This window comes from Pristiophorus japonicus, chromosome 10 (genome assembly GCF_044704955.1).
Source record: "Pristiophorus japonicus isolate sPriJap1 chromosome 10, sPriJap1.hap1, whole genome shotgun sequence".
Classification (NCBI taxonomy): Eukaryota; Metazoa; Chordata; class Chondrichthyes; family Pristiophoridae; genus Pristiophorus; species Pristiophorus japonicus.
The window spans coordinates 117,633,212-117,650,543 of NC_091986.1; the positions used below are offsets into that span (position 1 = coordinate 117,633,212).

General features: G+C 45.8%; 1 protein-coding gene across 2 annotated transcripts in view; it reads left to right on the forward strand.

Annotated features, from left to right (window-relative positions):
* The window catches only part of dlg2 (discs, large homolog 2 (Drosophila)), a 1,568,664-nt gene that overhangs the window by 1,019,248 nt on the left and 532,084 nt on the right, over positions 1-17,332 (forward strand). For both annotated transcript variants that reach the window (XM_070892045.1, XM_070892046.1), the window contains exon 16: positions 15,311-15,413. In XM_070892045.1, coding sequence (XP_070748146.1) covers positions 15,311-15,413 — 103 coding nt within the window. The remainder of the gene's footprint in view (positions 1-15,310; positions 15,414-17,332) is intronic.

Here is a 17,332-nt window from a genome sequence, read left to right on the forward strand (position 1 = left end):
GAGGGTGGTAAATGGCAGGCTGTTCAAGGGAGCATTGGAACAATTGAGTCTGGAGGTCGCCAGCATAACTGAGGGTTTCGGCAGCATACAAATAGCCTGGGCTTCATTCTCCGGGGACTGGATGGTTCAACGTCTGCTTCGGCCGCCACACCTCAACTAGAGTTAAAATTGGCCCAAAGCTTGTCTTTAGCCTTGGATAGTTGCCAACAAACTAATGCAAAATGTCCTAGTTACTAGAAAACTGATATTCTAAACAATGATCCAATAAAGCATCTGCTTAAAATTGAATATCCGTATGGGCCTGTCTGAATAGGAGTTTAAAGTGAGCAATGTTAACAGCTAAATTTTGGATACAGTTTATAAACCATAAACTGGACCAACTTCAGCAGTTAGTTTGTAAAACATGATAGCCTGGAATTTCCTGATGTCAAAGTAGCTTTGTGCCATGTTTTGTGCCAGCAGGTGGTGAAGAAGGCAAATGGTATGTTTGCCTTCATAGCTAGGAGATTTGAGTATAGGAGCAGGGAGGTCTTACTGCAGTTGTACAGGGCCTTGGTGAGGCCTCACCTGGAATATTGTGTTCAGTTTTGGTCTCATAATCTGAGGAAGGACGTTCTTGCTATTGAGGGAGTGCAGCGAAGGTTCACCAGACTGATTCCCGGGATGGCGGGACTGACATATGAGGAGAGACTGGATCAACTGGGCCTTTATACACTGGAGTTTAGAAGGATAAGAGGGGATCTCATAGAAACTTACAAGATTCTGACGGTACGGGACAGGTTAGATGCAGGAAGAATGTTCCCGATGTTGGGGAAGTCCAGAACCAGGGGACACAGTCTTAGGATAAGGGGTAGGCCATTTAGGACTGAGATGAGGAGAAACTTCTTCATTCAGAGAGTTGCTAACCTGTGGAATTCCCTGCTGCAGAGAGTTGTTGATGCCAGTTCATTGGATATATTCAAGAGGGAGTTCGATATGGCCCTTATGGCTAAAGGGATCAAGGGGTATGGAGAGAAAGCAGGAAAGGGGTACTGAGCTGAATGATCAGCCATGATCTTATTGAATGGCGGTGCAGGCTCGAAGGGCCGAACGGCCTACTCCTGCACCTATTTTCTATGTTTCCCATAGGAAATTCATAATTGATCTACACTGGTCTTACACTTAAAAATTGCCACATGCGAATTTCCTTGATTGCGGGACTTCCGAACTAAGTCTGCCGAGTTAATCTTCCACTCATTTACATAGAGCTGCCCAATGCAAATGACCAGAGTATATAGGTTTCCTGGATTTACATGAATAATGTGCTGGCATAGATATACGCCCCAAAATTTAAACGCAGCATGACCTGATATTGGCCCCCTCGCATTCAGAAAGACTAAGCAGCTAGAATGGCCTTCCCAATGGGGGCCATTTCAAGCGTGATTTTGAGCTTCCAGTCACTTGCCAGTTTTATTGTCCGCTCCACTTTCCCACACTGGCCTCTCTGTCCTCAGCCTCCTACACTGTTCTAATGAAGCTCAACGGAAGCTCGAGGAACAGCACCTCATCTTTCAATTAGGCCCTTTGCAGCCTTCCGAACTCAACATTGAGATCAACAATTTCAGATCATAACCACTTTTTTCCATTTTTTTGGACAGCAGTTGCTGATTTTGCTTTTGTCATTTTCAGTGGTTATGAAGATAATCTGAGCGTTACCAATGTTACTGTTAGTTATTGGTGCAATTTCAGTGAGTTACTATTCACTACTGGTGGAATCAAATATCCTTCCAGCTCTGGTTTCCCCTTTGTGAATCTCCTCCCCCTCCCCTCCCCTCCCCAAGTTCAGAATCCCCTCATCCCTACCCTTGGTTTCCATTTTTCACCTGCTCATACAAAGGGGATGGAGTATAAAAGCAAGGAAATCTTGCTACAGCTATATAAGGTATTGGTGAGGCCACACCTGGAATATTGCGTAGTTTTGGTTTCCATATTTACGAAAGGATTTACTTGCTTTGGAGGCAGTTCAGAGAAGCTTCACTAGGTTGATTCTGGGGGTGACGGAGTTGACTTATGAGGAAAGGTTGAGTAGATTGGGCCTCTGCTCATTGGAATTCAGAAGAATGAGAGGTGATCTTATCGAAACGTATAAGATTATGAGGGGCTTGACAAGATGGATGCAGAGAGGATGTTTCCACTGATGGGGGAGACTAGAACTAGAGGGCATGATCTTAGAATAAGGGGCCGCCCATTTAAAACTGAGATGAGGAGAAATTTCTTCTCTCAGAGGGTTGTAAATCTGTGGAATTCGCTGCCACAGAGAGATGTGGAAGCTGGGATATTGAATAAATTTAAGGCAGAAATAGACAGTTTCTTAAATGATAAGGAGATAAAGGGTTATGGGGAGTGGGCAGGGAAGTGGACCTGAGTCCATGATCAGATTAGCCATGATCTTATTGAATGGTGGAGCAGGCTCGAGGGGCCGTATGGTCTACTCCTGTTACTATTTCTTATGCTCTTATGTTCTCGCACAATAGCTGCTGGTGTGAAACCACGAGAAAAAATACTCAACTACAGGGGACTCGATCTTTACAAGATAAGTGCAGTAACATTTGTAGGTGTCACGTGATCAGACATCATGTGTTCAGAACATCATGTGGTCAGAATGGCATGTGATCAAACCTCTAGGAATAAATCCAACTAGAACTGACAACTCTAATTAGAACATAAGGAATGCCTCCAACCAGAATTGGCAATTTTAATTATAACATAAATATGTTGCAATAAGACAGAATACATATGGATAGAGGCACAATTATCAGTGTGCATTACAGACTGCCAAGCAGTGAAGATGAGATCAAGTGAGAAATCTGCAAACAGTTCAGAGATAAAGAAGAACAACAGAACAATAATATTGGGTGATTTTAACTGTCATAAGATGAAGGTAATGTATGCAAAGTGAGGAGTAATTTTTAGAATAAATCCAAGACTGCTTCTCAGGACAGGTTGGGGCCGAAATGTCACCTTTATAGCAACGGTCATTAGTGAGACGCTAATGGGGCACAAAATATATTTTGGCCTGGCGCGGCGAGAAAATCGCCCGGTGTGGAATTGGCCACTGGTTATGCGGAGGCATTAAGAGGTAGCTCCCCACTCAGTGGCGCGCGGCGATGATGACGTCATCGCTGTGCGCTTCACCCCTTTACCGCCCTGGAAGTTAAATTGCCCTGCGCAAGCGTTCTCAGTGCCTGTTGATGCCAACAACAACTTGAGCTGTCGAGTTCCAGTCAGCAACCGGATGCACCAGTGCTATTTAAAGGCAGCATCTTTGAATTTTTTTTTTGTCAGCCATTACCTGTTTGTGGTTTACAACTTTTTGTGAGTGTGGCTGCTGGACAGATCTCAGTCACTTCTTGCTAGACCATTGCTCTGACTCCTCTCTTTTCCCCTGTATTACTCACGGCACTTTCGACATTGTACCATTTCTGTCCCTTCATGAGGTCTGGCTGGCGGTCAACCGGCTGCTCCGATTTCACCATCAGAGGATGCTTTGCCGAAGACAATGGGCAAGGCATCAAGAGAGAGAGAGAAAAAGGCTATGACTAAGAGAGGGAGCAACACAGGAAGAGGCTCATGAAACAGCACAGGGAGAGGCCATGGAGAGCACCATGGAGCACGCTGCAAGGAGAGGGAAAGGGAGATGGAAAGGGAGAGGCACAAGGTAGAGGGAAAGGTCATCGTCATCATCATAGACAGTCCCTCGAAATCGAGGAAGACTTGCTGCCACTCTAAAAGTGAGTTCTCAGGTGACTGTACAGTCCAATACGGGAATTACAGTCTCTGTCACAGGTCGGACAGACAGTCGTTGAAGGAAAGGGTGGGTGGGACTGGTTTGCTGCACGCTCCTTCCGCTGCCTGCACTTGCTTTCTGCATGTTCTCGGCGACGAGACTCGAGGTGCTCAGCGTCCTCCCAGATGCACTTCCTCCACTTAGGACGGTCTTTGGCCAGGGACTCCCAGGTGTCGGTGGGAATGTTGCATTTTATCAAGGAGGCTTTAAGGGTGTCCTTGAAACGTTTCCTCTGCCCACCTGGGGCTCGCTTGCTGTGTAGGGGTTCCGAGTAGAGCACTTGTTTTGGAAGTCTTGTGTCAAGCATGCGAACAATATGGCCCGCCCAACGAAGCTGGTTGAGTGTGGTCAATGCTTCGACGCTGGAGATGTTGGCCTGATCGAGGATGCTAATGTTGGTGCGTCTGTCCTCCCATGCTGCTGAATCCTGTTGTGTGCCATCTTGGCCTGCAAAAGAAAGGAAGCTGTGTGAGTAACAGTCCAATTATGGATGTGGAAGATATGCCTACCATGGTTAAATAGCAGTGAATGTGGGCAAGGCTTGAAATGAAGCTGTGACTGTGAGTAGACACAAATGGTTAGTGGTTGACTGCTGGGTTAAGTGCTGGTTTGCAGAGTTTGCACAGACAGAGACTCAGAGACTGGTATGTAAGAGCATGGCCCAAAAAGAGTACGTCCCTCCTCCCCATGACTGCCCCCACCAATATCTCCAAGGCCAAGTCACTGAAGTGAGTGATCCGAGCAGAAAGCTTTGCAGCAGCCATCGCACACCTTTCTTGAAGCTCAGTTAAGTGAACAAATGATGAGATTGACCAGCTGATGCCTGAAATGACATGTCCTTTAAGAACTGGAATGAACCGCAACCTCATTATTAGTGAAAGAAAGTCAGATGAAATTGGGTGCTCTCCCGGTAATAACGCCCCCTGCAGTGCCCCCCTGAGGGCATTAGCGCCTCCGATACCACCTTGCTTAATTTCTCAGGGAAAAGTGCCCAATTTCCCACAATTTTGAAGGCCATCTTGCTGGGCGCGAAATCGTCAATCTTTTTACATTTAACGCCCCAAACACGTGCTACCCAATTTTGGCCCCTTAATTTCTGGTCAAACGAAGAAAGAAGCATTATTTGATTTAGTTCTGCAAAGTGAAGTGGGCAAGTAGTTGATATGAGTTAGGATAATTGGTAAATAGAGACTACAACATAGTTGGATTCAATGCGAAAATAGAAAAGGATAATGAAGAGTCAAAGGTCTGCGAAAAGGCCGGTTCATTCAGTTAAGAAGGGATCTATCCCAAATTAACAGGTCATAAAAGTTAGTAAATTGGATGATAAATCAGCACTGGCGAAACTTGAAGGAGTTGATATTGCCCCTCCACCGAAAACGCGGCGCACTTACCCTGTTTCAGTTGCATTTACCGGCATGGTGGATGCGGTGGCCTCTTGAGCGAAATTGCGCTCTTTGGCCTTTTTTTCCAGCGGAACAGAAGTTGGCTATAATGGGGGCTGACGTGCGGCAGAAGCGGAAGTTCGCACACTAGAGGGACGGAAGTGGGGGGCGGGCGGTGTGTCTGCCACTGTCACTCATCAGTGTAGCGCTGATGATGTCATCGTGCTGGCGAGTCACCATGTCTCTCCCCGTCACTTAAAGGGGAGAGCCTGTGCAATTCTTGAAGTTTGGTCCACTGGGCCACCAGGGAGGGTTTTGGCCGGGCCAGCGGCCTGGCACCCAAGAGGGGGTGCCAGGCTGTCTGTTGGCAGCCCGGCCGAACCCGGGGCATATATGTCAGCCCAACATGGCAGTCGGCCTACAAAAAAAATAAGATGGCAGCCGCGGCAGTAGGTCCTCCCTTTAATAGTAGCCGCACCAAACTCCAAGCACAGTGCATTGGCAGAAAAAACTGCCGATGGCAGTGAACGGCGGGAGGAACATTTTCTCGGTGGAATTTCTCGATCGGGGGGGAACATCGGCGGTATGCACACTGATGTCGCAGTTAGGACGGATCGGCAGCAGCAGAGCAGTAGTGGGGGGAGAGGGCCACAATCGGGATACCGCAGGAACGGAATTTTTAAAATGGCAGCCATTCCACAAAAAATTGTTGGCCATTCCACTCCGCAGTGTGCCGCCGATTTCGATGGTAACAGGTGTTAAGGGAAGGGGCAATTTCGGCCCCGAAATATAAGATGGATAGAAGGCAAAATATATTTATTGCTATCATGTGAAAATAAGGTGCATCAAATGATAAGGTTCATGGATAAATTGGGAAATTGAAATTAAATTGAAATTGAATATTTCATTTGCATAAGCATTTGATAAAGCTAGGGCTAAAAACATTATGAAGAATATAGAAAGTGCAGTAGGGAAGTGAAAAGAGAGATTAGAAGAGTCAAAAAAGTAATGGATAATGTAAAAGGAAATGGTATGGAATTTTATAACCATATAAGAACTAAAAGAATAATTAGACGGTAAGACCACTCAGAGGAAGGAGGGGGTATAACTTTTAAAATATTCATTCTAAAAGCATGGGTGTCACTAACAAGGCCAATATTTATTGCCCATCCTTAGTTGCCCATGCAAAAGTAATGGTGGTGGGCCTTTTTCTTGAACCACTGCAGTCAGCGTAGTGAAGGTACTCCCACAATTCTGTTAGGTAGAGAGCTCCAGGATTTTGACCCAATGACGATGAGGGAATGGCGATATATGTCAAATCAGGATAATGTGTGACTTGGAGGGGAGCTTGGAGGTGATCATTTCAATTTCTCTGCTCCTCTAACTCACTCCAACCCACCTCCCTTTGAACTTGCAGCACTCCATTCTCTCAGATCCAACCCTAACATTGTCATTAAACCTGCTAACAAGGGTGACGCTGTTGATGTTTGGCGAACTGATCTCTACCTTGCAGAGGCTGAACATATACTCTTGATACCTCCTCCTACCTCCCTGTAGATGATGTCCCCATTACCGATCATCAAGCCAATGTTTCCAGGAATGTCACTGACCTCATCTCCTCTGGAGATCTTCCCTCCACAGCTGCCAACCTCATAGTCCCCCAACTTGGTTCTACCTCCTTCCCAAGATCCACAAAAAGGACTGACCTGGTAGATCCATAGTTTCAGTCTTTTCTTGCCCCATGGAACTGATTTCTTCCGATCTCGACTCTATTTTTCCTCCCCTTGTCCAGTCTCTTCCCACCTACATCTGCGACTCTTCCAACGCCCTCCATCACTGTAACAGTTTGCTGGCCTCAACTATATCCTTTTCACCATGGACATCCAATCTCTCTACACCTACAACCCCCTCAAGGATGTCCTGAGGGCGCTCCGCTTCTTCTTTGAACAGAGGCCCAATCCTCCTCTGCCTGGCTGAACTTGTGCTCACATTGGAGAACTTCTCCTTTGACTCCCCTCACTTCCTCCAAATAAAAGGTGTTGCTATGGAGAGGTGGAGAAAAATATAAATATCCAGACCAATTGGGGGGAAAAAATCTGGCAAAATTCTTCTCCCATCCCTAAGGTGATCGAAGGTAGTCCAGGAAACCACCTTCATCCTGAATAATGTTACCAACCTCTTGTATGAGGTGATCTTCGACCCAGTCAGAAACAGGACCAGCTTTAACTTGAAGGAATTCAGCAAATCAGCGTTCACAGCACGAGCCGTAAACCCATCCTGCAGGTCCATTCTTTGTTGGGAAAAGAAGAACCTCCGAACATTTCATCTAGTTCTGACCTTGCATAACTTGTAAGAGTATCCCTGGTTCTTCCTAACCTATTCAGTTGAAATAATTGGTCTGCACAGACAGAATCTAGTCCCTTCAATATCTTATAAACCTCAATCAAATCAGCCCGAAGTCTGCTATTCTCGATAGTAAACAGACCCAGCCCTTTCAGTCCATCTGGGTAACCAAAATGTTTTAAATTGGGAGTTACCCGTGTGGCCCTCTGCTTACTTTTCAAATCCGCAATATCACCCATCATATAAGGAGATCAAAACTGAACACATCATTCTAACTGAGGCCTAACCAAGGTCTTGTATAAAGACAAAATGGTGTGCTTTGGTTTATTGTGAATTGTTCTGTTAATAAGCTTGTGCATCCTATTCGCATTAGTTTTAGCTTTATGGCATTGGTCATGATTCTTTCGAGATTGATGCACTATAACGCTGGAAGTGGTATATTCTCTGATCAGTGCTGGGCCCACCTTTATTCTCCGTACGTATAGGTGATTTAGGCTTGTGAATAAGAAGTATGATATTGACATTTGCTGAGAACACAAATGTGGAGGGGTTTGACAAAAAAACAAGGGTGGCTATAAAAGAGCAGGAGGACTTGAAGAGATCAGTGGAATAGACCGATAGGTGGAAGACTTCAATCTCCGTGCCAACGAGCTCACAAATAGAAAGAAAGACTTACATTTATATAGCGCCTTTCACGATGACCGGATATCTCAAAGTGCTTTTCAGCCAATGAAGCACTTTTTGAAGTGTAGTTACTCTTGTAATGTGGGAAATGCAGCAGCCAAGTTGCGCACAGCAAACTCCCACGAACACCAATGTGATAATGATCAGATAATCTGTTTTGGTTATGTTGATTGAGGGATAAATATTGGCCAGGGCACCGGGGATAACTCCTTTGCTCTTCTTCAAAATAGTGCCATAGGATCTTTTACGCCCACCTGAGAGCAGACGGGGTCTCAGTTTGGCATCTCATCTGAAAGATGGCACCTCCCTCAGCACTGCACTGGAGTGTCAGCCTAGATTTATGTGCTCAAGTCCCTGGAGTGGGATATGAACCCACAACTTTCTGACTCAGAGGCAAATGTGTTATCCACTGAGCCACAGTTGACATTAGGGTGATCAATGCTTCTATTCAAAGATGCCATTATACTTTCTGCAGCTTATAATGAAGGGATCATTAACCTGTTAGGTAAGTTATTTTTGTTTGGTTTGAGAAGCGCAAAACTAGCCTGTTTAAGGATACTAGCTTTGAAGATAATGTAATAATTGCTGACATGTCTTTTATGCTAGATTTTGTAGAAGTATGTAATCTGCAAAGATTTGTACTTGGACTACTTGTTTTTCATGATTTTTAAATTCCCATATTCTTGCTGGAATGTAATTTGGCTAGCCTGTGCATTTTAAATGCAACTTTTTTTGGAGAGTTTCTGTAAAGGCAAAACATGAATATATTCAGGGACATGGCCAGAAATCTGTGTTTAAACTGCCTAGTGTTACTACTTACCCACCTGACAATGGCACATATTAATTAAATTGTGCCATGTACAATGTAGAAATTACTATTTTGAAAGTTTAACCTATTGAATATGGTTTCCTTATTTGCTAACCATTATTACAGTACTTTCCTCGGGCTGGTGAGAAATGATGTTTTGTGTGTTTTCACTTACCCTTGTCTGCCTGGCTTTGTACCATCTTCAGAGAATCACCACTTTAATGTTGTGTACTGTAGTTTTCACATCAGATAGCATTACACAGATTATGGTTTCCACACTTTTGTGTGTGTGTGTGTGTGTGTATATATTTTTTTATAACGGCACATGGGCGCACTTCCTGTCCATCACACTTCAGGCATCACATTTGAGATTCAGAGTTAGTGTCACACTTGCATCTGATTGGCTCAAATTTCATATCCGTAAAATATGTGCCAAATCAGAATTTAACAAGTAGGCACTGAACAAGTTGAAAAAAAGAAGTGACTAGCTAAACTTTCAATAAAAGCTATTTCTGAATTTTGCCACTTTCCCCTTCAGCCTGCAGAGACTGCACACAGGTTAAAAAGAAATAATGGGCCTGAAATCATGCACCCCATGTGCCTCTGGGGTCCACGCAAGTTCTGGATTTAGGTATGCAAAGCGCATGCTTAACCCGGCACTTGCGATCTGTCAAAAATCCACCAGGTCCTCTGGTCAGCAGGTCTTGTTCCAGCAAGCTACAAATGTCTGCGATGGCCTTGTATGATAGCCTGGGAAACATGCCCAAGTTAAATTCAGATCACGGCAGGTTCCTAACGCGCTGGCAATTTTTTTATTTTTTTATTTTTTTTTTGGCCCCCCCCGCCTCACCACCCACTGACCCGCCATCCCCTCACCCCACGCGCACGGTACTGGGAAAACTCCAGCCCATGGGGCACAGATTCGGGCGAAATTCAGTACTTTGTTTTTTTCCGGTCAGGGCGGTGTTCCAGGTGGCTGCTACGCGGAAGCGCCCTTGCAGCAGGTTGGCTGCCCCGACCAGTCATCAGCGCGTGCTGATGCGTCACAACGTCCCTCCCCTTCAGTTAAAGGGGAGAGCCGCTGCAAACGCTGCAAAGTTTTTACTTTGGTCCACTGGGCCACCAGGGAGGGTTTTGGCCATGGGAATAGCCTGGCACCCAAGAGGGGGGTACCAGGCTGCCTGTTGGCAGCCCGGCTGAACCTGTGAGCATCATTGTCGGCCGAGAATAAAAATGAATATGGAGTCGCCGGCAGCGCGACCTCCCCTTTAAGGGCAGACGCGCCGCCCAGCCACACACAGCTTCACGCTGGGGAAAGCTGTTAGTGGCACTGACCAGTTTCCAGCTCAAATTTGAGGCCAAACAGGTACTGATGCATTTTCTTTACCCCGAAAACACATGCTAATGCCTCTTTCTCAATCATGCTGTAGGCCCTCTCGGCCTTAGACAAGCTCCTGGAAGCATAGGCGACAGGTTGCAACTTCCCCGCAACATTAGCTTGTTGTAATACACACCCGACTCCGTATGACGATGCGTCAAATGCTAACACAAGTCTTTTACATGGGTTATACAATACAAGCAGCTTGTTGGAGCATAAAATGTTTCTGCCTTTCTCAAAAGCAATTACTTGGTTTTTCCCCATACCCAGTTCTCATCTTTGTGCAATAACACATGTAGGGGCTTTAAAAGGGTGCTTAACCCCGGTAGGAAGTTACCAAAATAGTTGAGACCCAGGAACGACTGCAGCTCCGAGACGTTCTGCGGCCTGGGTGCGTTCCTGATAGCCTCAGTCCTGGCGTCTGTGGGCTGAATGCCGTCTGCCGCGATCTTTCTCCCCAAAAACTCCACTTCTGTTGCCATGAAGACGCATTTCGACCTCTTCAGCTGCAGCCCTACGCGATCCAGTCGCTGGAGCACCTCCAGGTTTTGTAGGTGCTCGACGGTGTCCAGACCCGTGACCAATATGTCATCCTGAAAAACCATCGTGCGTGGTACCGACTTGAGTAGGCTCTCCATGTTTCTCTGGAAGATCGCTGCAGCTGACCGAATTCCAAACGGGCATCTGTTGTAGATGAACAGTCCCTTGTGCGTGTTGATGCAGGTGAGGCCCTTCGAAGATTCCTCCAGCTCCTGCGTCACGTAGGCCGAAGTCAGGTCGAGCTTGGTGAACGTCTTGCCTCCTGCCAGCATCGCAAATAGGTTGTCTGCCTTAGATAGCGGGAATTGGTCCTGTAACGAGAAACGATTAATAATTACTCTATATTCGCCGCAAATCCTGACCGTGCCATCACTTTTGAGTACTGGAAGAATCGGGCTGGCCCACTCGCTGAATTCCACTGGGGAGATGATGCCCTCGCGTTGCAGCCTGTCCAACTCGATTTCCACTCTCTCCCTCATCATGTGAGGTACCGCTCGCCCCTTGTGGTGAATGGGTCGTGCCTCTGGGACCAAGTGGATCCGCACCTTCGCCCCAGAAAAGTTTCCAATGCCTGGCTCAAAAAGGGAAGGAAATTTGTTAAGAACCTGGGTACATCGACATGTGATAGCGCTCGGATGTCATCCCAGTTCCAGCGGATTTTGCCCAGCCAGCTCCTTCCAAGCAGCGTGGGGCCATCGCCCGGGACAATCCAGAGTAGCAGTTTGTGCACTGTGCCCTCGTAGGTGACCTTGACCATGGCGCTGCCCAGGACAGTGATAAGCTCTTTGTGTACGTTCTCAGTTTCGTGTGGTTGGGGCTCAGGGCTGATCTAAATGCCTTGTTGCACCACAGTCCCTCAAACATCTTTTTACTCATGATGGATTGGCTTGCGCCAGTATCCAGTTCCATGGCTACGGGTAAGCCATTCAATTTTATGTTTAGCATTATAGGTGGACATTTCGTCTCAAATGTGTGCACCCAGTGTACTTCAGCATCTGCCTCCTCTCTCTGAGGCTCGAAATTGCTTTGATCCACCATGGACTGATCTTCCTCTGCCACGTGGTGTTTAGCAGGTTTTGCAGAGCTTGCAGCTCGCTTGCAAGCTCATTGGAGGTGCCCCATTGTTCCACAGCTCTTGCAAACATACCCTTTGAAGCGGCATGAATAGGCTGAATGGAAGCCTCCACAACACCAACAAGGTGTGAATTGCCTTGCATTCTTCCTTTGTTGGGAACTCTGAGTCATCTGGGTTACCTGAGGCCTGCTGGCAGTTGCAGACTCGTGTGTTCTGCCCTGTACATTTCTGCTCACAAACACAGTTCCAGTTAATTTATGAACATTGCTAGCACCTGTGTGCTGAGAGATTTGTTTGGTGTTATCACTGGTGGACATAAACACCTGTGCTATCGCAATGGCCTTACTGAGGGTCGGTGTCTCTACAGTCAGAAGTTTTCATAGGACGGTCTCATGGCCAATGCCCAGTACAAAAAAGTCTCTGAGCATTTGCTCCAGGTAGCCATCAAACTCACATTGTCCAGCAAGTCGCCTTAGCTTGGTGACGTAGCTCACCACTTCCTGACCTTCAGATCACTGGCACACGTAGAACCGATACCTCGCCATCAGCACGCTCTCCCTTGGGTTAAGATGCTCCCGAACTAGTGTACACAGCTCCTCATACGACTTATCTGTGGGTTTCACGGGAGCCAGAAGATTCTTCATGAGGCTGTAGGTCGGTGCTCCGCAGACTGTGAGGAGGACCGCTCTCCTTTTTGCAGCGCTTCTTTATCTGTCCAGCTCGTTGGCTACAAAGTACTGGTCTGGCCGTTCGACATAGGCTTCCCAGTCCTCACCCTCCGAGAACTTTTCCAGGATGCCCACAGTTTGCTGCATCTTTGCGTTGGATTCGTATTCTCATCGGCAGTTATTGTGTTCCTAACATAGCTGAGGCTGCACACAGGGAGGTTAAAGTAACAGTGACCTCAGTCTTTAATAGGACACTCCAGAGTGAGGAACAGACCTTAGGGGCCGGTTTATATACAGTGTTCCCAAGGGATGCTGGGATCCCTTGGGACTTCAGGGGATGAGCTCCCTGGTGGCGGAACATGGGAGTGCATGTTTTACAGATACACAACAGGTGGTATTTGCAAAGCTGATACACTGCTGTGTGTGCAGCTCATACATCAATGGTGGGCATCACCTTGGTGACAGTTTAAGTTGATTGAAGTTAAATGTAATTATATCCTTTTTGATGTTAAGGAATCACCAGCGTGTAACAATGCAGCTATCTGAGCCAATGCGCATCAAGGTTTTGTTAAATAAAAAACATTTAAACTGAACATTTGTCTGAAATCATCAATATTTCTGTAAAACCCAACCCTTCCTCCCCTATCCCCACTTCTCCTCCTCTCCACCTCTACCTCTACCCCTTCCCCCTTCTCCTGACTCCAAGCCGCCTGGCTGAGGAGCTCCTCAGGCGATGCTTCATTGGGTGGGGGGGCATGACGGCCGAACCGCTGCTTGGACGGTTACGGGAGAGAATGGTCCTGAGGTGGGAGTGTGCTCTGAGCCAGAAGCAAGATGTTGCTCCACTCTCTGGGACCTATGGGAGCACTCTGCCACCAGTGTTCCTGGCTACCAGCTCCAGGGCCTCCTCTATCCCTGCCATGTTATTTCTTATTTGTTGGACAAAAACTCTGTGCCAACTATGTTCTTGATGCTTAGTAGGCTTTTTGTTGCTGGTGAATCTCCCTTGTGACTCTCACAACAGCCAAACAAGCACACACCACACCCACACATGCTTTCAGTGCGTCTCAGCTCCCTCTCTCTCTGTCTCCTCTTCTGCGCATGTCATGATGACCCTTGACCTCCTGAATCGCAGGAATCGAGTGTTGCCATGCCGTTGCTAAGGACGGCGGCACTTTACTGCAGAAGGTCAGAGAGATTTAACGCTACCGCCCATTTCATATCGCTCGCGGAAATGCCCAATTTCAAAAATGGAAAATAGGTGCTTTGAGAGTGTACAAGAAGCCAGCGATCTGAAAACCCATTTTTACCACCCACGTCAGAAATAACACCCATTTTTGGGTGATCTGCACAAAAGTGTAAAATCTAGCCCCATGACCCTTAGTTCTCGACTCTCCTGTCAGGGGAAACAACTTTGTAGCATCTGCCCTGTTAGTCTCCCTCAGAATCTTATGGGCTAGAAATTTGGTGCATTTGCACCTCCTGTTAACGCCCCCGGGGGTGCTAACGGGGTGCAAAAGCCTTAACGCCTCAATGCTGGCAACGACTCCCACCATATTGGGTGGGAGTTTAGCAGTGGCGCAACACCTTTGCACCCCAATCTCCCATGGCGCCATCGCCGCGCACATCGCCCCGTTAGTGCACAAAAATTAATTTTCATCTCCTGCAGCAGCTACCGGGTCAAAAATTAAAGGCAAGGTGGCCGCGTGAAATTTTTTTTAAACGTAACACTTGTTGCCGCTCCTGGTCTGTTTCCTTCGTGGAGTACTAGCCGCGATCGCACAGCCAGGCACTCTGCTTGAGTGCCAGGCTGATCATGTGACACCTGCTCTACATGGTGGTCCAGGTAGGTCCCTTTTTCATCTGCAGTGTTGGCAGCATGGGCCCTTCCCTTTAAGTGAGGTAAGGGCCCCTCGGATGCGGCAGCGCTACACGGCCCAGTGCACAGCACTGTTACCGCGCCAGGAAGGAAGTGGAGCGCTTGATTTAGCCTGGAGAGGGGGGCAACTTTAGCATTTGGAATTAAGTCTTGTGCCTCCCAACTGTTACTGCCCCCAAACTGAGTGATACTAAATTTCTCCCCCTATATGTTTCAATGAGATCACCTCTCATTCTTCTAAACGTCAGAGAGTACAGGCCCAATCTACTCAGTCTCTCCTCATAGAACAATCCGTTTATCCCAAGAATCAATCTAGTGAACTTTTGTTCCACCGGGTCTCCAGCAAGTATATCCTTCAACAGATAAGGAGACCAAAACTGTGCACAGTACTCCAGGTGTGGTCCCACCAAAGCCCTGTACAATTGTAGCAAGACTGCCTTACACTTGTACGCCAATCGCCTCGCAATAAAGGCCAACATGCCATTTCCCTTTCTAATTGCTTGCTGTACCTGCATGTTAACTTTCTGTACGAGGACTGTAAATCCTATACGAGGACTGTAAATCCTAATTTTGCTTTTTTACATCAGGTTTTTCAAACTTACCAACCAGTCTGTTTATGTATAACACTACACCACTTCTGGCACATAAATCATCTTCGAACAAAAACTGGATTCCTATTGTTGAGGCAATGTAAATTAACATTTTTTTGTTGTCTTGTGTCCAGGTAAATGGCATAGATCTTCGTGTTGCAACACATGAGCAGGCTGCAATGGCACTAAAGGGGGCAGGCCAGATTGTGACAATGATTGCTCAGTTTAGACCTGAAGGTAAGAAACTGTGACCTGAACTGAACTGCCTTTAAGGATGATTGCCTTGATGTTTGTTTGATGAGCTTAATATATTGAAAACTTGTGCAGTTTGGGCAAGCATAACTTTATTGCTAGGACTCAAGGGAGAATGTAAAAATAAAACTGTATCAAAGCAGAGCTGTGTAAGGATTGAAGGATTAAGCTTTGAAAATCCACAGTTGTATGGCAGCCAAAGAACAGGATATGACTTTCCTTTTCTGAAGTGATTTCCATTGAGATTTTTTTTACTTTAATGAAAGAAACTTGTCTTTTTTATGTTTGAATTCAATATATTGTGGGGACAGAGTCATTTAAATATTCTAGGTGGGTACCAACTTCTGTAGAATAACAGGAATGCCTGAACCATGGAGGAAGCAATTCTCAGAGTGGCACTATGCCTCTCTGAGAACTGAGAAGAAATAGCATTCAAAATCTTTAACATCTTCACATCCAAATTACAGGGCAGCTAATCAATGGATCGATTATCATTCTCTTCATCTTTGTTGGGATCAACACTTGATTTCAGCATAGGTAGGTTCTACTGGACCTATCTGGGGCCCTTTGGGTGGAATTCCTGGGGAAGCTCTAAAATACTGGAGGAACGCAATTGATGCAAGTTTAAGAAATGCACACCACCCCCACCATAGGTTCCTGTCAGTGGGGCAGGAATCTGGCAGGTCCACGTCCCACTTTAAATTTGTGGCCCTGCCACTGGAATTACACTCCAATTGCACCTCCCTCCTCTCACTTCTCCAAATATGTCTTCTGAAATCAAGTCGATGGACAAATCAATTTACCAAGAACAACAATACCACAGTGAGGAAAATGTATGGGAACATGAACAACAAATGAAAGCAATTTCTTGAGTTCAGTAACTAAATTGGTACTGAGTAATTAATGTTGTGGATTAAAATATCACTTTTAGGACCTAGCACAAGTTCACAACACACAACTACACATAATTTGACACTAATTGACCATCTAATTCAAAGACCAGAAAATAGCTATTGTAGGAATTGGAATGGCGCACGGATGCAGCAGTGAATGAAGTAGTGTATGCACTTATGAGTTTTGAGTTTCAGTTGGATTGTTAAAACAGAGTAAAGGAAAATTTGTCCATCAGTCTAACTAACAATATATCTAATCCTAGGTGGTTTGATGTTGGCACTTGGAGGAGATTTCTATTAGCTATTACTTAGTAGCATTAATGGCACCACGAATCGTGATCTGATGTGATCAAGAATCCTATTTTTTTGCATTAGTCACTAGACTACTATGATAGTGTTCATCCTTTAGTGCATTTATTTATTAATGTTGCATTATTTATATTTGTGATTTAAAGTATGCTGGTACTATTGTGAAATAGTGACCTGAAAACCATTTCAAATATTCAAAATTATTGTAGTCAAAACGATCTAGATGCATATTTTTCTGATTTCATCCCAACTGAAGTTATTACACTTTCTGGCAGTAATTGTCTTGTTAATGGTTCCACTTCTTGTGCCAAACTTTGTGCGCAGAGATTCCTTTCATTGAGTTTGGATTGATTTACCTTTTGAGCACAAAATTTTAAATCCTTTCACTTCAAAGTGGTGGGAAGGGGACAATAATGTTGAGATTTTAAGACTGAAGGAAATATATAGGGCGAGAGTTTCCTCTCAAATCGCCCATTTACTGCCCATTTACCGCCCAGTTACCGCCCAGAAATACAAGTTTCCTCTCAAATCGCCCATATATTACCGCCCAGATACTGTCCAAAATGGAAGTTTCATCATTAAGATCTGTTTATCACTGGACCTTAATACCGTCCTGAAAAAGCAGGTCTTACTGGATCTTAAGTGGATCTTAAGTGGGCGGTATGGACACAGATCTGACAGGTTTGTTTGATATTACACAGA